Genomic DNA, 24,083 nt, shown 5'->3' on the forward strand with positions numbered 1-24,083 from the left:
AAAGGTTTTTTCTTTAAATTCCATTAACCAATGTATAAGAATACCACCCCCTTCTTTAAAAAATTTTTAAACACTCTTTTTTTTTTAACTTTCGTTTTGATTTATTTTGTATATTGAATTTATTTGGATGCTTTTCTGTGGAATTTCTTCTTTATATAATTGAATTTCTTATTGAATTTCAAGAGGAAAATTCATACGTACTCGTACTACTCTGCTAAAAATACCCCAAGACAAAAAAAATATTAAGAGAGAGCAAATTAATGGACTCTGGGAGTTTACAGGGTATCAATCTCTCTCACGTGGTTGTAAACGGTGCCTAGAGACGCAACGATTGGCTCGTGAGTGTGTGAATGTGAGTGTTAAATGCCTAATAACCCCGATCGGCGATCACTATTCAAAAGTAATTCGTATATGTCAATTATATAACTACAACTAGAACTATTTAGATCCATGTATATATATTTTTATATATATATACATATATTAGATTTTCTATTAAAGCTGATAAATGTACTTGATCGTTTGTTATTAATTCGTATAATTTTTTATTAGCTTCAAAACAAACAAATTTTTGTGTGTTGCTTGTGTTTTCTCGATTTCAATTTCAATTACAATTTCAATGTGAAATGAACTACCAAGATTTCCTATATATATACACATATATATAAATATGTATATATATTTGATGTATATATAAGATCTAACTGATGCAAAAAGTTTCGCTTGTAAATAGTTGAGAAAAAACGTGGAATTTAAATACTTAAAATTGTTATACGACTACCGACAACAGACTCTGACTCCAACTTTGACTCTAGCTCTAACTTTGACTCTACTACTAACTGCTCTGAGGCTGTGGCCGTTAATTTTAATTGTTAATGTTAATGTTAATGTAAATGTAAATGTTAGTGTAAATGTTGTAGTAGTAAATGTTATGTATAAAGACAACTACGTTAAGCTACCCATACAATAGTTCATTGAATACGTAAGGCAATTTCACACTGTTAATCCCGCGCAACAAAAACCCGAAATGGCTAAAAGCTACAAGACATACATGTAATAACGAATGCCGGACTTTGTCTCGTTTTTTAAAAAATATATGTAGTCAGTGTGTACGGAACGCCCCCTAAGTCCTAAGTCATTATTTTGGCTGGATTTGGATTCCGAGTGCTTGGTTTTACTTGTTGTTGTGTCAAGTGTGTGTTGTGTGTGTGGATGCCTCCTCTTTCTCTCTCTGCCAATTAAGTAATTGCCATTCGTTGTCTGTTTCATATTTGGCTGGGACTGGCTCGTTTCCTTGCTTCCTTGGCAGGAGTATCGATTCGATATCTTTATCGACTCACATCGATTTGTCGATCTATCGTTTTCTTGTTGTTGTTGTTTGGACGCAATTTGGACGCCTAGAGCTGCCCGTGATCGTTGCGATCCGGGGGATTCGCTAGCTACAAAGTCGTATCAAAAAACCTTAATATACTACTAAGTGTTGTCTTCCGATTCCTTCTTCGATATGCACCATCGATAGATAGATGTCTCTATCGATTTGCCTGTCCCTGTGCAAATATCCCGTTACTCGTTATCCTTATCGGTCATGGCCCATCATCACTGATCCAAATCTGTTTGAGGGCTTTACTTTTCTTAATTAAAATTCAACCCCTTCTAGAACACATTATGTTAAGTGTGTGAGGGTTGGACGAATGTGCTTCCAGGGAGGAGGGAAGTGGGTGTTGCTTGAGTGAGTGCTTCTTCCGGGGATTCCCCTAGCCTGCGACTATCTGGGACACGGAATTGGTGCGTCGGCGTTTGGTGATCTGCTTCCACAGGCGGCGGTTCAATGATGGCTTGTCCTGGAAAAGAAGATACAAAGATATAAGGGATGTTGGAAAATCTATCTATCTATCTATCTATCAGTAATGTAAACAAAACATCTTTGTCTTTGATATTTCGATATATATGTATCAAAATGTAAGCTATCGAGATCATGCTCAATGTCTTTATCGATATTAAATCGTACTTTTCCTCTTGATATACCCAATTTACGTGAGTCTAACTTACGTTATCCTTTCGTGGCGACATCTGGGCCATCTCTGCCGCCGAGTCCTGGCCCGACGAGGACGGCAGCTTCTGGAGCATTAGGCTACTCTGGCTGTGGCTCGGTTGAGGCTGCTGATCGACGAGCTGGACGGTGCCGTCGGAGAAGTTGGGAGTGCTGCTGCTGGTGGTGCTACTGGCGGTTATCTCAGAGTTGCGACGCTTAATGAAGTTTATTCTGAAAGCAGGGACATAGTCAGGATCATAAATATATACTTTCTCAACGACTTACAATCGCTTGGATCTGCCTATATCGGTCTCAAGGAATGCCTCAGTCATTGTTGTGGTTGTAGTGATGGCTCCCGCTCCGTCCATCGAAGTAGTACTCCTCGTCCTCGTCAGAGAGGCTGCTGCAGCTGCTCGGGTCGGCCAGGAAGAGTCGCGTCTCGTTGAATCCGCCATCGGTGTCGCCATCGCCTCCATCTCCGTACGCATCTCCGAAGCCATCGCCACCAGAGTCGTGGACATTGTGGATGTCTCCCTGACTCGACAGCCACTCCTCGATTGAGACATGGAGTATATCTTCTCGCGTCTCGCTAAGATTTCCAGATCTCCTAATTTGCTCCCGTCTCTGTTGGATTTGGAGCCGATGCTCACGTCGCCTCCGCTTCCGTTCCCGTTGCCTCCGGCTCGAGCCGCAGATCCACCAACGCTCCAACCCGCCGGATGTCCCGGCTGATGCGGATGCCGTTGTTGTGCCAGATCTTCTCCGGCACGGATTGATCCACCAGCGGCGAGTGGACTGCCGTGACTGCTGCTGTTGGTATTGCTGTGACTGCTGCGACTGTGACTGTGACTGTGACTGTGACTCAAGGCCGCGCCCGCTGAAAGGGGTCGGGGTCGTCGGTTCACCGTCGGTGTGTCCATCTTTGAGTTGCGATGTTGAGAGTACGATATGACAGCCTCTTTTGGCTGCACTCGGTTCGTGGCTGAACGACTCAATAAATCGCGACCCGTCAGACGATGAAATGTGGAGAGGTCGTGCCTGAAATGCATTCAGTCATTTATTAATTAATTGGGTATTATATGAATTAATAACTATATTGATATATCCTGTAGCTCACCCCAGAATAGTTGTTAGATCGGGACCAGGCTCGTAGCAAATCAAGTCCTCGTCCCCTAGGATGTCGTGATTGAGGGCCAGTCGCATTTCCAGCCTTGGACTTAGGCCGCAGCCAGCGTGGGGCGTTTGGACACCGGCCACCGAATGTGGACCGGTTGCGTCTTGCTCCGCTGCAACTGGGTTGTGGCTCTGCTCCTCCTGCTCCCCCGGCACCTCTTCCTCCCGAGACTTCCTCTCCCGCTGGGATTCGACTGTGGGAATCGGTTTTGCCATCTTCGAGACTGTTGCTAATGAAGTGACTGAGGCGGGCCTGGGTGCCCCCAGCAGGCAGGTCTCGATTATCGTTGAGGACGGTACTCGCTTGGAGTTGATGGTATTCGGTGCCGATGCTGGCATTATCCTTGACTCGATACCGATTGGGCCCAAAGCGCTGGCGGCGACGCCGACAGCCGCCGAGGAGCCACTGTCAGCAGTAGCGCCAGATTTTCTTTGAGGTGGCTCCTAAAAGAGGGATTAAGGATAAAACTAAGATCTCTGATAGCTTCTAGGAGGTAGAGGAATACTCACCGTTTTGACTGGAGCAGCGCTTAGATCGGTCTGGGTGAGCAGCAAGCGACGTGGTGGCGGCGGCGGTGGAACAAATCTCGGCGGCTTGCCGCTGGCTCTGCCTCCGGAGTTGGTAGTGACGTTCCCGCTGCTGATTGTTGTAATAATCGATGAGGGAGCTCGATTCGCCATCGTCATCGACGTCGTCGTCATCGTCGTCGTCACCATAGTCGTCGTTGTCATCGCTGTCGTCGTCGTCGTTGTCCTCGATGTCATCCCCATCTCGATCCCTGTCCCTGTATCGATAGTCATCGCTACTGGCATCACCCGAGTAGGTGGCAATGGCATCGTGGTGCTCGTATTGCTGCCGGCGACTCGATCTCGTCCTGGTGACCCGCTCGATCCGCTCGAGGGGCGCTGATCGAGCAGATACTCGCAAGATGAGGCCACCAATGGCCCCACTTCCGATACGATGGCCGTGGTGGGTAGCAATCGTGTGGTTACCAATGGCCGTGGCCCCATCATTACATTCGTATGCCGGTGCTCCACCATCTTCTCCTCCTGCTTTTCCTTCTCCGCTTTCACAACCTGTCTCAAGTCCGAGTCCGATTCCTGCTCCTCCTGCTGCTGCTCCAGCTCCAACTCCGATGGATCCTCCTCCCGATCCGGCACCACCGCTGTTGGAACTAGTGACTGTGGTTGGGGGACTGCAGCTGCCTCGCTGTCGTCTGAACTTCCAGCCGAATCCTCTAGGTAGTGGCCATTGGTCGTTGCTTCCCCCTACCAATTGTTGGGAATAGAATTCAACTAATCAATTCTGGTTGGGATAGAGCTTCCTGCTGGCAATTGGCGCCGCCCCCGGGGATGAAGGTGAATAGGAAGGTCGTAAATGGTCGGATGAGTTTGGTGTATTGTGGCGAATGGTGATGGTGGTGGGGTTCGGTGTTTCGTTTACAGTACGGAATTTCGACAGCAGGATCGGATTGATTGTCGTCGTTGTCAATCGGCGTCGTCCTTGTCCTTGTCCTTGTCCGGACCCGTTCGTGTGTTCGTGATGGTGATGAGCTCGCAATATTGCAGGATGGGCTAAAGCTTCACTAATTTCACTACGACCTTCTACCCAAGATACATTATTTGTTTGTGATTTTGTAAGCAACATTAATACAGATATACAAAAATAGACAGGCAAAACGGAAGTACAGTTTACATACAAAGTCAAAACATGTTAGAGCGTGATTGATTGATTGTTTGATGGTGATTTTGAGCGATGAAGATGGAGAGAGATGGTGATGAGCGAGTTGCAGTCGATGATGGTTTATGAAAGTATAGACAAAATAGAGAAAGACAAACCAAGGTTCTTGGGTTAGTTCATTGAGTTGAGGCTAAGCTACATGCAAGTGTGCTAGGTGGGGTTGCTTATATAGGCCACAGATCAGAGGAGAGAGTGCCGCCTGAGGGGCATAGAATCCAGATCTAGATCTAGAGTTCGAACCTCGTCCCCTGAGGCGTTCTCACTCTCTCTTTCTCTCTCTTTCTGGCTGGTGCTCAGGTACAGTTGACACTGTTTTTGCCATGCAGCAGAATGCGAAAACGGAACGGAAACGGAAACGAAACGCGACACGGTTTTATTAATTTCAAAGTTTTTTATATTTTATTATGTACATATGTTAGAATTTTTTTGTACATACATATGTTATTAGTTTTTTATATTTGTTATGTATTCCTTTCAAATATTTTAAAGATGTTTTTGTAGTAATTCTTATACTCTTTTAGGGTATTCTTATTTTAATCAGAAGCTTAAAACGCTGTGAAGGAGTCATTTTCGACCCTATAAATCATATATATTATTGATCAGCATCAACAGCCGAATCGATCTAGCCATCTCAGGAAGAAAAATAAATTTTAAATTTTTTGTAAATTTTTTTAAGGGGTTATATCATTAAAATTGTCAAAAAAATTTGATAAAATTTTAATTTTTTTAAGTTTTGAATTGAGTAAGCAAATTTTTTTGCCTAAGAAAAAGAAACATAGGACAGCTTTCCGAGTTAAAATTAATGCTATTTTGGCTTAGTTATGAGTATTTTAAAATTGGATTTTTTTAAGAAATTGTCATATTTTAAATATTTTATTATATATTTTATATATTACTTTGATACTTTTTCTTGTATATTTTATATATTATTTTGGTACTTTTTCTAATATATATTTTTATATTATTTTAAATTTTAAAGTAGTTATTGATATTTGATAGTATTTTGTTGATTAAGTTAAATATTTTGGGACGTGTCTTGGGATTTTGCTGTAATAACGACCCACCTTTTTGACGTCGTCGCTATCCTGCTGCGTCTTCTCTTCGTCGCTCTCCGTCTCTTCCTCGAACAGGGGCTCAAGGCGACGTCTATGTTGGATCGGATACGTTTTACGGATGCGATATACGATATACGATATACGGTATATACGTTACGATAATACGTGTGTGTGGCGTATGCAAACGAATTTCAATTGGAATTTAGCAACAGTCGATCGATGTATGTGTGTTGATTGGTTCGATGTGTGTGTATATAGATGACATAAATGATATAGATCTCGATTCCGATACATTATGACTATATAGATATACATAAGAGAGAGGGCTAAGCTACCCTAGCCTGACTATATGACTATGACTATGACTATAGCCTGCGTATGAGTGAGCAAAATTCTAGATAATACAAAGGCTATATATATGTATATATTGAGAGAGAGATCAAGATATAGAAGGATGAAGCTGATTCGAATCGAATTAGGGATATGTTCAGTGGTTTGTTTGTGTGTGTAAATGGAAACCAAAAGGTAGATAAACACCTGTAAAAGCTACGAAAGAAAGTTACCAAAGGAGTACACGAAAAAAAAAAACAGAGAATTCATTTTGTCTTATTAAAAACACTATTACGATATATAACTATATACTAGACTATATATTTATATGATAGATGTAGTATACATATATATATTATATATTATATATATATATATATATATATATATATGTATATATATTCGCAGCTGGATTTTCATAGATTCTAATCTAGGGTTTTATCTCAACTACCGGCTGTGTGTGTCTGTGAGTGTGAGTTTGAGTTTTTCAGGTGAGCTTTCTTAAGGTGGTTTGGGGGGGTGGGGAGAGGGAGACTCCCCAAAAAAGGATCTACATACCGTGGCAAAAGTCCTCGTATAGTGCTCGCTGTCATGGGCGGGGCCATCAGCAGCTCATCCATCATCAACTCAGTGTCATCGTCATCATTGAGCGAAGTGCTCGACTTGGTGGGTGACTATATATCATTATAGTTAGATAAAGATCCTTTAAATCACATCTTTCCACTCACCGAATGCGTATTTTCCGAGTTAATTAACTGCAAATCCTGATCATCATTATCCCCGCCACTGGTGGGTGTACCCCATACTTCTTCCCCGCTTGTGGCTCCCGAAGTGCACTCATCCATTTGCTCATCCGTTTCGGAGGCAGTTCCTCCTCCCTGCTGCTGCTGCTGCTGGGCATCTCCTGCATTCCAGCGACCCAAATACTTGTCTATAAACGCTCGCGATTCCTCGAAAAAGGACATTTTGTCGGTGACATAGGCCCCGGCACGATTCGTCCAGGCTCCACTGGCCAGGACATCGCCATTGGCCAAGTGAATGCCCGTTGCCGAGGTGGATGGTTCAATGAGGTTCTGTGCCAAGGCCTTATCCGAGCCCACCTCTTCATCATCTCCATCTCCATCGTCCTCATCCCCATCCTCATCGTGACCATTGGGTGTGTAGGAGGTGGGCTCTTCTAGGTCATCATCCAGTTCATCGGCCTCATCCATGCGATCATCGGAGGGTAGCTTCTCCAGACTGGACATGGTACCAAAACGTCGGAGGGCACTGCTCATGGGTCGGTATGGTGGCTCTTCGTCTAGCGGGGATTCATCGCAGGAATCTTCGGGTATATTCTCAATGGTGGCCTGCCTGGGTTGCTTGGTGGTTGTGGTGGCCGTGCTAGTGGTGGTGGTGGTTGAGTTCCCTGCTCCTCCTCCTCCTCCATTTGAGGAGGAGCAACCACTATTATCCCACACATGAGTGCTGGTCTTGGTGAGCACAGCATCTGGTGTGGGCGGCACTACGGCTATCGTGGGTGTGGCATTATCCTCCTCTCGTTGGTTAACCTTATGTCCTTGCTGTGCTCCACCTCCTCCTCCTCCACCGCACAACCTAGCCGCTGGAGCAAACTGTGCCAAGCCTATGAGCATCAGGGACAGTTGCTCATCCTCCTGCTTCTGTTGCTCAATGGTGCTTGTGCTGGTGGTTTGCTTAGGTGATTCCAACAGTTTGCAAGTCTGGTGCTCCATCTTGTCGGGGGAAAGCTGGGCATGGGTAAAGTCCTCCGGTTGGCAACGGCAATGGCAGGCAGCATACTTGGCGGGTGATCCTCCTCCAGCGCCCACAGATTTTGAGGGACTTCTTTCCACACTTCTCATAATCCTTGCCGTCTCTGTGATGGTCACAATGGCCTTGACCTGCTGGTTGGCCTTGGGTCTGCTTGGCTCCTGACACAACTGGGCCACGATGCGAGTACGCCGTGGAGGAGGCAATGGCTTTGGGGAGCCAGACACCGAATTGGAGTTGGATTTGGAGCAATGGCCGTTGGGCAGGGAGGCAGAGGGTGCAGGAACTGTAGCTGGAGCTGATGTCTGATCTAGATGACGTAGCTTGGAGCTGATCCCTTCGCCGGCACTGAAGCTGCTGCTATTGGGCATCGCCCCGACGCTGTCATCGGTGGCCTCTGATTGGGACAGGGACAGTTCATCGGTGATCAGTTGAGCCACATCGCTTTCGGTGTCGCCGGTCTCCCGGCGTGTACTGCTGCTGGCCACCCGTTTGGAGGATAACTCCCCAGTGATGGTGGTGTTGGTGGTGCTGCTGGACATGCTGGTCACGCTGCCGCCACCGCCACCAGTTCGTGTTCCGGTTCGAGTGCCTGCGGAGGTGGTGGTGGTGCCTGTCCTTGTGCCCATACCCAGACCCAGCTCCATGGCCAGGGTATCCGAGGAGATGCCATTGAGTTTGCAACAGCGATTGGGCGAGGATTGGCTATGTTGCACCTTTAGGGAGTTGCAAAGCAGGACAGGACTCGAACCGGAACCGGAAGTGGCGGCAGCGGCACCGGCTGAACGATTGCTGCCCCCGGGACCGCTCTGTTGGCAATTCTTGTGGCAATGCCGGCACACGGCCAGCTTGTCCAGCACAATGGGACTGGATCTTACGGTGATCTAATCATACAGGGAAGGTAGGCGGGTTTTAAGGATTAAGAAGAGAGAGAGACAAAGAGCAGGTTTAGCAATAAGTTAAGCAGGTGGGGATAAAATGAATGAAGAGATACTGGTGAAAGGTTTTGTTTCAAATCTCACCTGACTATCCGAGGTGGTGCTATGCGATTGACTTATCACACTGGTCACCGCCTCTGCATCGGAGGTGGAGTATATATCCGAGGTGGCACTCATACTCAGCTCCTCCACGCCGCTCAGTCGTTTGCCTCCAAAATTTGGCTTGGCCGATAATCCACCATTCTCTTTGGCCAAATTGAGTTCCTTGGTGCGTTTCTCCAGCTGCTGACGTGTCCAGTATGTGATCCTTTCATCCTGCTCGCTGTCGCTATTGAAAATCAGTTGCTCATCCTCGGCACTTACATTCTCCTGGGATCTGGCAATGGCTGCCAGGCGAGCCTGTTGCTGCTGCTTATCCAGCTGACCCTTCATCCAGTTGGCCAAATGCAAGGCACTGGATTTGGGAGTTCCCGTCTTGTTGAGGATCCGGCATTTCTCATCGATCAGTAGCTCGATCTGCTCCACATGGCCACCACCAGTGCCGGCACCATTGTTGCTATGGGAGTGGGAACGATCGGTGGTGACACCACCGATTCCTCCTCCTAGGACGGCATGCGAGGAGTTCAATCCGCGCTGCTGGAAGATTATGAGGAGGTGTGGATGTGAATCATATACATTACCTGGATCTCTGGACCCACCACCACCATCAGCACTAGACCCACTAAGGTTTGGCAAATTAAAATTTGTGATGGGCTCTCTCTAGCTTAAGGCTTTCTGCTTTCTGCTTTTGAAAGCTGCTTTTGCTAGCTGCTTTTTGCTTTTGCTTGAACTTTGTTAGGGATTTGTCTTTGACTTTCTTTCTTTTCTCTTTACATTTAGAACTCTCTTTCCCCCTTTTTGTTTAGAACTTTCTTATATTTTATTTTGATTTGCGAAGCGGAGAAACGGAACGGAAACAATAATAATCGCGATCCATCTTTGATTAAAAACGCTTGATCTCTGGCTCTGAATGGAGTTAGTTATCGGTTAACAACAGGTTCAAGATGGGTATATATAAGCGGGTTAACAAGGATAATACAGGATCGTGGGGATAATACAAGGTGTGTGTACAGGTTGGGTACAAGTCACAACAAAAACATCTAAGAAGCAATGGAAATTTGAAATCAGTTTTGAGAACAGGAAGAAGCAATTCGAACTTAAAACTAAAATTGAGTCCATCACAATTTTTAATTTATCAATTTTGGTTTTGTTTTTATATATCTATAAGATATATATTTTTAATATATATATTTTGTTTATATATTTTTTTTGTGGTTTACAATTCAGGAAGCGGAGCGTGCTCGGTGGGTTTTTCTTTTATTTCCATTCCCCTGTTTTATTCCTTTGTGTTTTTCTTTTATTATTATTTTTGTTTTTAAGTGAAATAAAAAGAACATCACAAGCGTTTTTAGTCAAAGAATCATTTTGGTTTTTTATTGTTATTATTTTGTTTTTTTCTTTTAATTCATCGTTTCTCTTCGCAATCTCAATCTCAAATGGACTCAAGATATCAAGATATATATATGTTTTATATATACATATATATAGATGTGTATATCTCGTTCCTCATTTCGTGTTAAATGTAAATAAATCGCAAAAACCTTTCTAGACGTACATCAAAGTTTACAGAATATGAGAATATGAATCTAAATAGTATGTATAATATATAGAAATATATATGTTTATAAATCTGCTTCTAAACATATACATATATATATATATAAGAGTGTGTATAGAAATCTTTTTCGTTTGTTGTTGTTGTTGTTTACTGCTCAAGGCACACTCGAAAAAACCGGAGCATTAAAGACAACACGGCGTATGCTTGATATTCAACAATTAAGAGCATAGAGGGGAGAGTGTGTGTGTGTGTGTAGGGAGAGTGTGTGTGCTAGTGGAAAGAGTGTGTGAATCTACAAAAACCCTTGGCTGGCAGGCTCTAAGCTAGAGCTGGATATTATCGATTTAAAATCGATAAATATTGAATTTTTTGACAGCTCTAGCTCTGGAACCAAAATTGTACAAGCACAGTGGTCAGAAAAAGTTAAAAAAGGGGCTTAAAAAAATAATAAAAAAATAGAACTCTAGAATATATAAGGTATATATAAATTCTTTAACAAATACTACAAAAATCGATATATTTTCAGGATACTAACTAGATGAATATGAATCTCTACTGGGTAAGTCTTTAATTTAATTTTTCACCACTATGCAAATAGCAATAAAGTGCTCCTTTTCTCTGTTTTTTAAAGAGATACAGATATTTAGATACTTGTGATTAGCTTGAAGTTATATATACGCAAAGGCAACAAAGTATGCTTGCCACAGATAATTGACATCGATAGCTATCGACTATATAGATATATATCGACTATAGTCGGCTCAGATACATGGAAAGTAGCAAGTGTGGGAAAGCACAACCAGCCAAGACTTACACACACGCACACACAACAGGGTGGTACAGATACAGATACAAATATAGATACAAATACGGATACGAATACGAATACTCTAGGTAAATATTCAAAGGAATGTCTTTGTGTCTATATACAACTGGGTTTTTTCAGGTTTTCTTTCTTTTTTTTTTTTGTTTGGCCAATCAACAGTCTAACTTAATTAGTTAATAATTTTGTCAAAGGTTAACTTTTGGCTAATTCAAACAACTTAGCATACGATTCAATAATAGAAACTAGGACTAGGCTAATGTGGGAATAACAATGGCTTTAACAGTGATCCAATAATAGGTTCTAAAATTTTCTTTTGGCTACAAAATGGAAGCATTATTAACATTATAGTATAACTCCTATTGTTTTTTCTTCTCTTAGTTCTTTGGGTTTCCTTCTTGGCAATCAAAACTTTGGTTAATAATATCGAATCGAGCTTTAAATATTTTACGAATCCGGGAGAGCGAGCAAGAGGAGAAAGAGTGTTGTTTGGGTAATATTCTATATATACTTTATGTATCTAAAAGCTAAAAACTCTTGTAAAACAATGTATATTTTGACTAGCTAATATACAATTTGTCACAAAAGTGTTTTCGCATGAACTTTTTCTTATATTTTTCCCAATTTTATTAATATAAATCAACTATGAAATAAGTTTTGAACAAATTTTTTTATTATTTTATATTCTACATTTATTTCTTAATAGTATTCAAAAAACAAAACTTAAATTCTTCAATTAACAAAAAACATATAACAAAAACAAAAAAAGTCTCCCTAAAGCCCACTGTCACAAAAGTGTTTTCGTTTTTACCATCTCTGCTGTTTCTCGTCTTTCGCATATGCTTGTACCGTTATAACGGTAGTTTTTCTGCGAATAGATGAAATTAATGTGCATTTCGAGCATTTCGTGGTCATTTTTTGGTTATATGCAGACGGAGACAGTCGAGAAATTAAATGTTTTACAATGCCAGGAAAACGAGTGTCGTTCGATGTAACACAACTGGTGTATTACAACCATAACAATGGAAAAACCACTGCAGAACTTGCAAATATGTTCAAGCTGCATATACGCACTGTCCAAAATATAATAAGTCGCGCCAAAAATGAAAATAGACTCGAAAATAAACCAGTAAATGGTCGGCCGAGTAAGCTCTCTGACAGAGTAATTCGTCTTATTATGAGGAAGGTGGACCAGAACCCCATGATCTCGACAAGACAACTGGCGGCTGAGGTGAGAGAGGAATGTGGAGTGGATGTTTCTCATGAAACTATTCGAAGGACAATTAAAAGCAATAATTTTACATCCCGGGTAGCTAGGAAGAAACCTTTGCTATCAAAGGCAAATGTTGAGAAGCGCCTTTCTTTTGCAACAATTCTTGTAAATGAACCCCAAACTTATTGGAACGACGTTATTTTTTGTGACGAGTCGAAAATAATGTTATTTTATAACTTGGGACCCAACCGAGTGTGGCGAAAGCCGTTGACAGCTCTAAACAATAAAAACATAATACCGACAGTAAAATTCGGCAAATTGTCCGTCATGGTGTGGGGGTGCATCTCCATCAAAGGTGTCGGCGATTTGGTTTTTATTGAAAGTACAATGGATGCTAATCAATATCTAGATATTTTAAAAACCAATTTAGTAAATAGCGCGAAAAAATTTGGATTTGGACAGAGCTTTAAGTTTTACCAAGACAACGACCCAAAGCATAAAGCTCAGAATGTACGACTATGGACACTGTATAATTGCGGTAAAGTGATCGACACTCCTGCCCAGAGCCCGGATATTAACCCCATAGAGAATGTGTGGGCGTTTTTAAAGAAGAAGGTAGCAAAAAGACATCCCACATCCCGACCAATGCTAAAAGCAGTCATTTTGGAAGAGTGGAATCAGATCCCACTGGATTACATAGAAAAATTAATAAATTCGATGAATTCACGACTAACATCTGTTATTAAGGCCAAAGGTCATCATACAAAATATTAATTTCTTCTAATTATAAGTCTAGCTTTAAAATATCACCGATATGTTAAAAACGAAAACACTTTTGTGACAGTGGGCTTTAGGGAGACTTTTTTTGTTTTTGTTATATGTTTTTTGTTAATTGAAGAATTTAAGTTTTGTTTTTTGAATACTATTAAGAAATAAATGTAGAATATAAAATAATAAAAAAATTTGTTCAAAACTTATTTCATAGTTGATTTATATTAATAAAATTGGGAAAAATATAAGAAAAAGTTCGTGCGAAAACACTTTTGTGACAAATTGTACATAATTATGGCTATAATATCTAGGGTGTGTATACTATGTATACTATGTAAATATAAATATGACTAAAGAGAGCCAAGTATTAGTACAATGTATCTCTGCTTCTCTATATCTTCAACTTCATCATCCATCACCTCTCTCTTGTCCAACCTTTTATGTACACTCGATTCTGAATCAAATTGGATGGATCATATGCGGGTGCTCTCAGGGGATTTATGAGCATTTATATTATATGTATATATATATTTATAGGTATATACAATACAACACACACACACATAGAGAGGGAGAGGGGTAGAGAGAGATGGTATAGTTCTATGTACAATTCCCACGGATAATTGTCACTTCTCACTCGCAAATATCGTTGGACACATACACTGGACCAAAAAAATACCCTTCGAAAATGGGGAATTTTTATAGGTATTTCTGAAAGTCCAATGAATGCATTTTGCTTTTGATTTCAATTCTGATTCTGTTATTGATTCTCTTGGGAATTCTCTCAAAGATCACTCTGGTCTATTAAGGAGATACTTAGTGATCTATAGGAATCCCTTAATGATCCTCTGAGTAAGCCCTTTACTGATCAATTGAGAGATCCCCCCACTCATCCTCCAAAGGATACCCCTTCTAATCTTCTGAGAGATCTCCTTACTGATCTTCTAAGGAGTTTTGTTTAAGATCTTTTAATTGATCTGATCTCCTTACTGATATCCTGGCAAAGTCATTACCCAATCTTCCAGAGAAACTGCCGCTGATACACTGAGCGAAGCTGGCGGAGCAAAAGCAGAGCAGAGGGAGCCTCGCCAATGGAGCAGGATAGAGAGGGATATATAAAGAGAGATATATATAGAAAGATATATCTTTATATTAAGAGAGAGGGAGAGTGTAGAAGTGGGAGGTGTGGAGTTTATCCAAAGATTCAGTGGTGGTTACATAGTTGTCTAAGCTCGTTCAAGGGTTCAAAGATTGTGCGGCAAGGTATCGGTGTCGGTATCGTTATCGTTATCGGTGTTGGGACTTGGATGGTTCTTAAGATTGGGTTCCGACTGCAGCCAAAAGTCAAATCACAGATCCAGGGAATCCGGTGGCGTTGGCTTAGTGGGCAACATGCCAAAGGGATCATCCACCACCACACTGTCCTCCTCCTCCTCCTCATCATCATCATCATCGTCATCGTCTTGGTCACAAACCCCATCGGCATCGTCACCCAAAAATATACACTCCTCAACATCAGTGTCATAGCAGGGATCAAGATTAACCTCATGCAGCTGAAGATCCAGCTCCAGAAGATCCCAAGAGCCACCGAACTCGGCCAAGGGAATACCGGGTGGTCGATCCGATGCCGTCGCTGGAGGCGGCACAAAGTCATTGGAAAAGGCATCCGAATTGCAGGGCTGTGAGCTGGGCGAAATATTCGGTGTGGGTGTCTCCGGTGTGGTCAGTGAAACCTGACCCATCGGATTACCTGCCATGCTCGCACTAGACTCATCGATAAAGGATCTGCCCACGGAGCTAAGACTAAATTCTAGCAGTTTCTTGGAGGGATGAGGCCTTGAAGGTGGTACCATCGGCGCCTGCTCAGTGCTCACCTCCGGTATAACCGTGAGGCACTTGCAGTTGGTCAGCGACAGAGAGGACAGCACCGAGGTTTGGGTTTGCGAATGCGTCTGCGACTGGGTTAGGGTTTGGGTATGCACCTGGACTAGGCTACCACCACTGCTGCTCAGGCAGGAGGAGGAGCCGATGCCCAGACCATTGATCACCGAACCATTCCTTGCCGGCGAACTATTGCTCTGCGGTGCCTGAACCTGGGACAGGGTCTGCGATTGCGACAGAGTACGAGACTGGGACAAGGTCTGCGACAGGGTCTGAGATTGGGACAAGGTCTGGGCCTGCGACTGGGACTGGGACTGGGACTGGGTCTGGGTGGCGCTGCTCGTGGTGGTGCTGGCACTGGTGCAATGATGACGCACTGCACTGGCCAGGCGCTGTAGATTCTCATAGGAATCGGCGCTGTCCAGACGCTTGCTGCGAAAGAGACGCACCTGCTGTTTCTGCTGCTGCTTCAAATGGATGCTGTCCAGCGATGGTAGCTTCATGGAGCCCATCGAGGCGGAGGTCAGTCCAATATCGCTCAGCGGCACCAGAGTATTAAGGACATCCGGCGAGTCCAAGGGACTGGACAAAGGGGTTGAACCCAAGGCGGCATTAACCAGAAATCTGCGAGAGAGTTTTGGGTTTAGTTTTAGTTCAAGTTGAAGTTGAATCGAAACCTACATCTGTCGCTGGAGGAGATTCTGCCAGACGGCTTTGAGTTCCAGGGAGGGCGCTCGCAGGATAAGACTCTTGCGGCGGGCTCCTCTCTTAGGCGTTCGGGTGAGATCGGGGGCACAGTAACCCGTAGGACTCTCGGCCAAACGTCCATTGGGATCCACAGTTAGACGGAATTCGGTGGCTGTAATTAGGGATTAGAATTAGGTTTAGATTCAAGGATAAACATCAATGTAACACTCACTCTTCTTGCGCATGTGAAAGCAGGAGTCCACAACATTGGCTATGGGTATAGGCTCCTCGGTGATGAACAGCACTCGATCCCGGCTAACCTTTGCAAAGACAATAATGTCACTGAAAAGCAGCGTCCAGTAGGGTTTCACAGATCGCCCCTCAACGCGGGACAAATCCCCGCCAAATATCCACTGGCGACCCTGGACGGCCAGGGTGAAAGGTTTACACTTGGTGAACACCATCCTTGACTCCAGATCCTGAAGCGTGAGCAGTGGTCGTCCCTCGCCCAAAGGCTCCATAAGGCCACTGCTCACAGTGATCTCACGATACGCTGCCTGCAGTTCAGCTATCACCGTACTAAAGTTCTTGTGCTCCTCGGTATCCACATGACAATTGCCAGCGAGCAACTGCATCAATTTAAGGATCTCCCGGAAATGCTGCAGTGGCCGATGGATGAACATGGTGAGATCGGGACGCTTGCGCGGCACAGCCGGTTCTGTGATGAAGGCAATGAACTCGGAGCCCGTCTGCCGTGATTTGTTGACCAGGACACAGTCCGCCCGCTTGATTCCATTGCAATACTTCTTGTATGCCGCACAAATCGCTGTCGTCTTTGAGAGATATACCCGCGAGGCGAAGTTCATGTGAGGCTCCTGATCCGATTGATGCTGATGCTGCTGATCCTGGCTGCTACACAGCTGCTCAAGGATATCCTCAGCGATGCGTAGCAGTTCGTCAATGTTTTGGAACAGGGTGCGGTGGTCATTCGGGGAGATTAGATCCTTTCGCTCCAGCAAAGGCTGCACGAATCGTTGTACTCCAAAGTGCAGGGCTGCCGTAAAGTTTTGCTCGCGACTAATTAGTTGAAGGAGAAAACGACGCCGGTTATCCGTAATGGGCACAATGGACTAATGGGAGTGGTTAAAGTAGAAATGTTAAAGAACAGGGATTTAGGTTAGTTTTAATTGAAAAATTAAGGGGTCAAGGGGTTAAGGCTTATTGGTTAACAATGAGGGTAAGAAAAGGTCTTAAAAAAGGATTAATTCTAGAGGGAAATTGTAATATAGGATATAAGTATACAGAATGAAAACGTCTTCAGGATTATGATCTATGAGGTAAAAAGCTTTTTCATAGGTGATGTGATGAAAAAACAAGGAACACAAGATCTAAAGATATCAAGTCCTATTTATACATTATATATAATTGGTGTCATATATAGGTTTCTTGTAATATCATATATTTGTTATGTTTTTTTAGAGACATTATCCAATCCTTATCATTTCAATGTATAAACCAATCAAAGAAATCAAAACTCAGACACATGAAATCGAAAAAAAGTTTATTGTCAAGCGGGTTCAATGGGTTCTCAAAAGAACTAAGGGCTAGGCACAATATATATTTATAAATTTATTAAAAAAAAAGGAAATTAATATTAAGCTAATAATAAAACTTAACGAATTAAAGGGCAATTATGGGGACAATATGTACACATGACAGACACAAAAAAATACAAAAAAAAATGTATAAATACAAAGACGACAAAAAAAAGAATATGTAGTATGTAGGATGACCGTAGATGAGGTGAGTCAGTGTCCTAGACGATGACACCCTTGCCTACCTCCTTGCTAAAGGTGACCTGTGGCAGGTGTAACCTCCTCTTGGCCGCCTCAATCGATGAGGTTGTCCCAGAGCAGGCGGTGGCCGGTCGACTCAAACTGTTGCCCATCTGGCCAGAGCCTTGGATACGGGAACTGGCCGTTCTCTGCAGGCTCATCATAGCTGTGCCCGTGCCAGTGCCCGTTCCCGTTCCCGTTCCCGTTCCCGTGGCTGTCGTGGTTGTGGCATGCTCCTCACTGCCCAATCCTAGAGCCACTCCAACGCCCAGACTGCCTGGCATCTGATGGCGGGTATTGCTGGTGGTGGCGGTACTGCTACTCACATTCGCATTGGAGCCACCCAGATTCGTGATGATGGTGGTGGCGCCCGCGCCTGACCTTCTGAAAATCTCCAACGTCAAGGCCGAGCCCTGCGATCGTATCAAGTTCAGAACATCAGCCTCGGGCATCGTGACCACATTGTGCTTATCCACGAAGATCACATAGTCGCCGGGCAGGATGCCGCAACGGTCGGCGGATAGGCCAGCCTCTACCTTCTCCACTCGCGGTGGATGTGTCCACACAATGGAGAAGCCAAAGCCACGCTCCTCGGTCCTTGTCAGCCGTTTGGTCATTGTGAAGGGCGTGCGTCCCGTTTGCCGATGGCTACCACCTGCTGCTCCCCCTCCTCCTCCGGGCATGGTGGATTGACGCCTCCCACTGGTTCCATTCAAATGATTGGCATTACTCTCATTGGCCTTGGCCGTTGACGAGGCACTTGCTCCCGTTCCCGTTCCCGTTCCCGTTCCCGCTCCCGAACTGGCATTGGTTGTGCTATTTGCATTACCATCTGCCGGCGGATCTAGCTCTAGGAAACGCAGGAATAGATTCTCATCGGCATCCCGCTGATGGAGCGCCTTCTTGCTGAGCCTCATCGGCTGCTGTGGCTGTTGTGGCATCAAGGGATCCTCCCGTCCCATGCTATCGATACTGATGCTAATGATCTCGTCATTGAGAGGTAGTGACGTTGTCGTTGTGGCTCCAATACCCACACCCACGCCCGAACCATTGGCCGTCTTTTGTGGCGTCACTGTCACTGCGGCAGTCGTTGCCATCTCTAGGGATTCCTTCGGCTGCTCCTTCGGCTCCTTCAGCTCCTGCTGCTCCTGTACTTGCTCTGCTCTTGGACGATCCTGACCTGTGACTTTCGCTTGGCTCTGACGATTGTGATTGTGATTATTGTTGTTCGGGGGACATGGCTGGGCCAGCAACTTGTAGGATCCCGCCGTGGTGGTGGTGGTGGAGGCTGCCGCTTCTGGATGCACTAGCTCGCTTAGGGGAAAGGTGCTGCAGCCCAGGAACTCGCTGCGTCTGCGGGGATGAAGATGGGAAATGCATAAGTAAAGTATACTACACATATTTTTATATAACTCAAAGAAAGGATACAAGTATACAACCCACCCTCTATTGATTTTGAGTTATCCTTCGAAAGTTTTCGAGGTTTCCCTGGAAAGTTTTAAATATTTGATAATGCCAGGGCTTTATTCTAACTATTGATTGTTTAAATGATTGATATATCAACCCTTTTGTGTTGGATATTTAGTCTTAGGTTTTGGTTTGTCTTTGGCACGTTGTTTGATGGACTTTGTCTATTTATAGTTTGTCTACAGCTGATCCCAGTCGAGCACCTGACCCGCTTTTCACTAGCTTTTCCAGCTAGTTTTTCCCCCTCCTTTATTTTTTTTTGCCTGTACGTGACATAAATCAATTAGCGGCTTTAAGCTGCTGCCACATTCCTTAGCTGGAAATGTGTCGACGTTGTGTGTTTGGCCCGGAAATGCGCTTTGCCCGGCCAATTTGTTGGGCGGTAAATGGATGTATATATATATATATACCACCCACTGTCACCCACCACCACCCCCTGCTGGCTTCTGTAGAGGTTGCTGGTGGTGGTGTCAGCATGACAGTGGCTTGTGCCACTCTTCTTCCACTGGCCACTTGGTTCTGAAGTTGGCGCGCGTATTTGGGTCACTTTTATTGATTTTCCGGGAGTAAGGAAAGGACTCGCACTCGCACTCGTACTCTCTCTTGTACTCTCTGTATTTATTTATTTCTTACTTGTATTTATTTGCAATCGCAGCTGTCAGGTGCACTGGCCTTTCCTTTCCTCTTTTCTTTTTTTTGGGGGCAAGAAGGTCCTGTAAACAGGGCCTCATCAATTATTAAGTGGCTTTTGTCGTTTTGTAAATTGACTTAAAACGCTGCCAAAACTATTTTCACAACTCGCATGGTCTTGAATTATGCATGGCAAATGGGGGAATAGGGAAATGGGAAATGGGAAATGGGGAAATGAGGAAGGAAATGGCAACTAGAAGCAGGTGGTGCGTGAGGTAAGCTGGCTTAAATGATGGGGGAAATGGGCTTTAATGTAGGAGGTAGGGGTGCCTCGTAAGGTTTATGGCCGGCCTTTTTTTGTAGTCCCGGGCGTACATTTAGTTAGTTGGCCACTTCAATTAGCCGCCAGGATAATGCTGCGTGTGTGTGTCTGCCAGAGATGTGCGTGTATGAGTTTTAAGTTTCTTTTTTTGGGGGGCATTGCATAATCAACCACATCGATTTGGCATTAAATTTACGTTTTCCGGCACAAAGTCTTCATTTTATTATTATTTTTTTGTTGAAGCTAATGATGTCCTTGAAGCTTAATTAACATTTTTTGAAGAGAACACCTCACACACACAAACGCATACGCAGACATTTGCAGGCAGGACCTTCAGGCATTTCCTGTTCGCATTTTGTTTAGGCAGCATGCCCCCGAAATTATGCTACACTCTTTCCATCCATGCACACACACACGCACACACACTGTTATATAAGTTTTCCGTTGCATACTTTTGCTCCTTTGGCAAGGACACACACCAAAAATTAATATAAAAAAATATTTGTTATTAATTCCTCTTCAAGGTATATGTATCTCTTTAGAAAGATATATAACCTCAAGTGCATATAGTAGAAATTGCACCTACTTTTTGCCGATTTCAATTTCCTTGCGCTTTTCTTTCTCGAACGTTGCCAGTCGCTTTTCGCACGCGAGCTTGCCACTCGGACTGAGTAACGGGAACTGAGCATTGGACTCTCGCTCTCTCTTTGGGGGAAAAAGCTGGAAAAGCGCTTGGCTCTGGGCCCGGGAAAGTCGCGCGTATCGCTTGGAAATTTGTTTAAAAACTGCGCAAGCGTAGTGGAAATGATACAAAAGGGTGGCTTGTTTATGTGCAGGAAATGCACAAGACACACACACACTCAGAGGCAGGAAGAGAAAGGATACTGGAGGTGCCACGAGGCCAGGAAGGGCGCCACAATTAACCAGACGCTATGGCAGCTTTGGTCTTTTGCCTGCTCCAAAATCCAAAGCAGCCAGAGCCCCCCTGCTGAAAGCCACTCGAAAGGAGCCCCAAGGAGCTTCTTCCCTCGATAAACGTTTCGGGGTGAATGACATGGCCACAGGACTTCAACTCGAACGTTGAACGATGGTTTGGCAGGGGCAAAGAAATGGGTTGTATGTTTTTTTTTATAATGATATAAAATATTGTATAAATATTACAAATAATATTCAAGTGATTTCTAGTGGAAAATTGGGAGATTATTCCCCAGTTATATATCATAATTTTGAGCTTAAATTAGACCGATTCAAAACCTCTGGGCTTTCCAAAACCTAATTCAAAATGTATGATTTATACTTTAAGCTTATTTTCCCTCTTCAATTCCTAAAAGTTTCCAGTGTATCCCTGCTTATGGTTAAGGGGGGGTTGTTTCTTATACATTTTCTTGTTTTGTTTTCCTGTTTCTTGGGCTTTCTTGGCTTTCGACCGTACTCGTACTCACTTTAAATGGCGATCCCGATGCCACACAGCCAGCTGAAGATGCTCGCCATCAGCAGTGCCAGGTCCAGTAATAGGAAAACTGAATTTCTGATCAAAGAAAGGACGTCCCGAATGCCGATGAACGGCTGTGCGCTGATAGCCAGAGTTCAAGCTGCCCCCCGAAGATGATGAGTGTCCTTGGCCATGGCCAGAGAGAGATACCTTCACATAGGCATTGATGCAGCCACTGCCATGGGAACGCTGCAAGTCCCGGCAACGAATCACTAATCGAGGGGGAAAAGGGAGAACGAAAAGTAAATCAATTAGTGGCCAAGCTCTCGAGGGGTTAATCCCCCAATAATTAGAGGGGAGTGAAGCTGATGAAATTGGAACTCACCGTGTACATTCAATTGCTGCTCCTTGGTGTCATAGACAATGCTCAGATCAATGCTTCCCCGGTGGTTACCATCCGCTCCACGGGAACTAGAACTGGAAGTGGAACTGCCACGGCTGCTACTGCTCCTGGCACTTAGGGAACTCCTCTTGGCCAACTGCTGCTCCACTTGGTTATCCTCCTCCTGCTCCCCATCTTCGTCTTCCTCCTCCTCGTTGCTGGAGTTATTCGAACCAGAGCTGGAGGAGAAGCTCAGGCAACGCTTAGTGCTGGGCACATGCTCCAGTTGCTGCTCCAACTCCAGCTGCTTCTGCTTCTCCAGTTGCTTGTCCATCAACTTGGGCCCGGTGGTCTTTTGTGGATTCTTGCGGCGCACCACTCGCTGTCTCTTCAGGTGCGTGGGTGTGCGCACCTCCATCTCATGGACACTGGTCTCGCTCCACTCATCGCCGACTCCATTGTCCGCCGTGTTAGTGTTGGAACTGGGTGGAGGTGGAGCCGGGACCACCTTGCAACGCACTTCCTTTCTAGCCGATTCTATGATGGCATCCAACATACGATCTAAAGTGGTATCACCCATGCGGGAGGAGGACAATTGTGAATCCTCGAGAGCGGTGGATCGTTGTGGCAGGCAACGAAGTGCCGCCAGCTGGGGTGTGGCCTGACGTGGACCACTGCCCTCGCTGAAGCTTCTACGCTGCGGACTCTTGCCATGGACATTGCTCAGATCCTGGAGAGCAATCAGGCTGGCATTACCAAAGGGACTGCTCATAAAGTGCACCCCAAAGTTCTCCTTGTTGGCATCGCCCGGGAGACCGGGAACGGGACGACGTCGTCCACGTGATTCCTCCACCACGGCGCTGGAGCTGGAGTGGCGATGCATTCGTGTCATGGTTGGCATGTCCCTAAGGGAAGGGATTTGATTTAAGTCAAATTAAGGAAATTAAGAAAATTAAGAAAATTGGGAAATTGTGGGAGAAGAATTTTATAGTTTAATAGTTGAGAAATAGACTATATAATAATGAGATACATTAAACACTCTAATATTAATTATGAAAACGTGGTTCGTATCTCCATTTTAAGGGTTCTTGAAGTTCTATTAACTGGGCGTTGTGCATCTTATTGCCAACTAATTGAGTCAATAAATATGTTGCAATTAATAGGAATTTTTTTTTGTTAAAAAAAGCAAGGGACTTCTTCGTATTTTTCTGGCTGATTTCTATACCAATCTGGTTGGCGAAACAATCCTGAAATTCTGCTCCTTTTGGCAGCTGGCTGCCAAACAAGAGGATCAGTGCCAGGCAGGGTTCTGGTTTGTTTCTACTCCTCCTTTTTCCCATTCATTTCCATTCTCTGCTCCTGTTTGTTGCTCGGTTTTTGGGAACTTCTTTCCGACAATTTCGAGGCAAAAATAAAAAAGAAAGAATCTCAAAGAGAAAAGAAGGAGACTCCTGGACAAAGCCGGAATTTTTGCAAATTGTTTTTTTTTTTTTTTTTTTTTTTTTGCGGCAAACGAGTTTCGACAAGTTCGAGGTCCTGGTCCAAGGATCACGATTCAGGTTTGCATTTAAATTGAAATTAAACTTATGCTAATTTCAATTCAGAAGACAGATTTTTCGCGCTGCTGCGGTTGCCAACCATAAAATTGAGCGGATCCCTATGCTCCTGATCCTGTGAGGATATCTATCTCAGTGTGTGTGTGTGTGTGCAACAATTATGCCCCAGCCTAATGATGCCATTTTGCAAAAAAAAAATATTATATATACATATATATATAAGAAGGAAGGAAAAAAAAATGCGGCATTGCGCAAAGCCAAAAGGGGATCGTCAATGGTTCATCCCAGTTGCCTTAGATCCTTGTCTTTGTCCTTTAGCTGAATGGTTAGATGTGTGTATTTTCCTACACACACACACACACACCCAGGGACAGACAGAAAGAGAGAA

At 44.1% G+C, this 24,083-nt stretch overlaps 2 protein-coding genes across 10 annotated transcripts in view; one reads left to right on the plus strand and one right to left on the minus strand.

The window, feature by feature from the left end:
* The window catches only part of LOC110179426 (uncharacterized), a 125,956-nt gene that overhangs the window by 34,520 nt on the left and 67,353 nt on the right, over window positions 1–24,083 (plus strand). The window contains exon 1 of one of the 2 annotated variants that reach the window (XR_015272313.1): window positions 11,222–11,255. The exons of the other annotated variant lie outside the window; for it this stretch is intronic. The gene's annotated coding sequence lies outside the window, so the exon portion shown is untranslated. Of the gene's footprint in view, window positions 1–11,221; window positions 11,256–24,083 lie in introns of those variants that run through there. 2 annotated transcript variants of the gene reach the window in all.
* On the minus strand, window positions 77–23,040 carry PsGEF (Protostome-specific GEF). 8 transcript variants are annotated; one of them, XM_086835713.1, is made up of 14 exons: window positions 20,912–21,199; window positions 17,912–19,259; window positions 16,304–17,201; window positions 16,066–16,243; window positions 15,834–16,008; window positions 9,124–9,675; window positions 7,060–8,985; window positions 6,890–7,005; window positions 6,011–6,092; window positions 3,716–4,474; window positions 3,150–3,649; window positions 2,318–3,070; window positions 2,050–2,263; window positions 77–1,841 (listed from the first exon to the last, which is right to left on the minus strand). In XM_086835713.1, the coding sequence occupies exons 2-14, from the start codon at window positions 19,001–19,003 to the stop codon at window positions 1,755–1,757; spliced, it is 7,332 nt and encodes a 2,443-aa protein (XP_086691839.1). In that variant the 5' UTR covers window positions 19,004–19,259; window positions 20,912–21,199; the 3' UTR covers window positions 77–1,754. The 8 variants fall into 8 exon arrangements, 7 of the variants coding, with proteins under 7 accessions (XP_086691839.1, XP_086691841.1, XP_086691842.1 ...); XM_086835715.1 differs by having other exon boundaries at window positions 9,124–9,672; window positions 20,912–21,028; XM_086835716.1 differs by having other exon boundaries at window positions 9,124–9,672; window positions 19,350–21,008.

This window comes from Drosophila serrata, unplaced genomic scaffold (genome assembly GCF_035046125.1).
Source record: "Drosophila serrata isolate PLE 108 unplaced genomic scaffold, ASM3504612v1 contig_276, whole genome shotgun sequence".
Lineage (NCBI taxonomy): Eukaryota > Metazoa > Arthropoda > Insecta > Diptera > Drosophilidae > Drosophila > Drosophila serrata.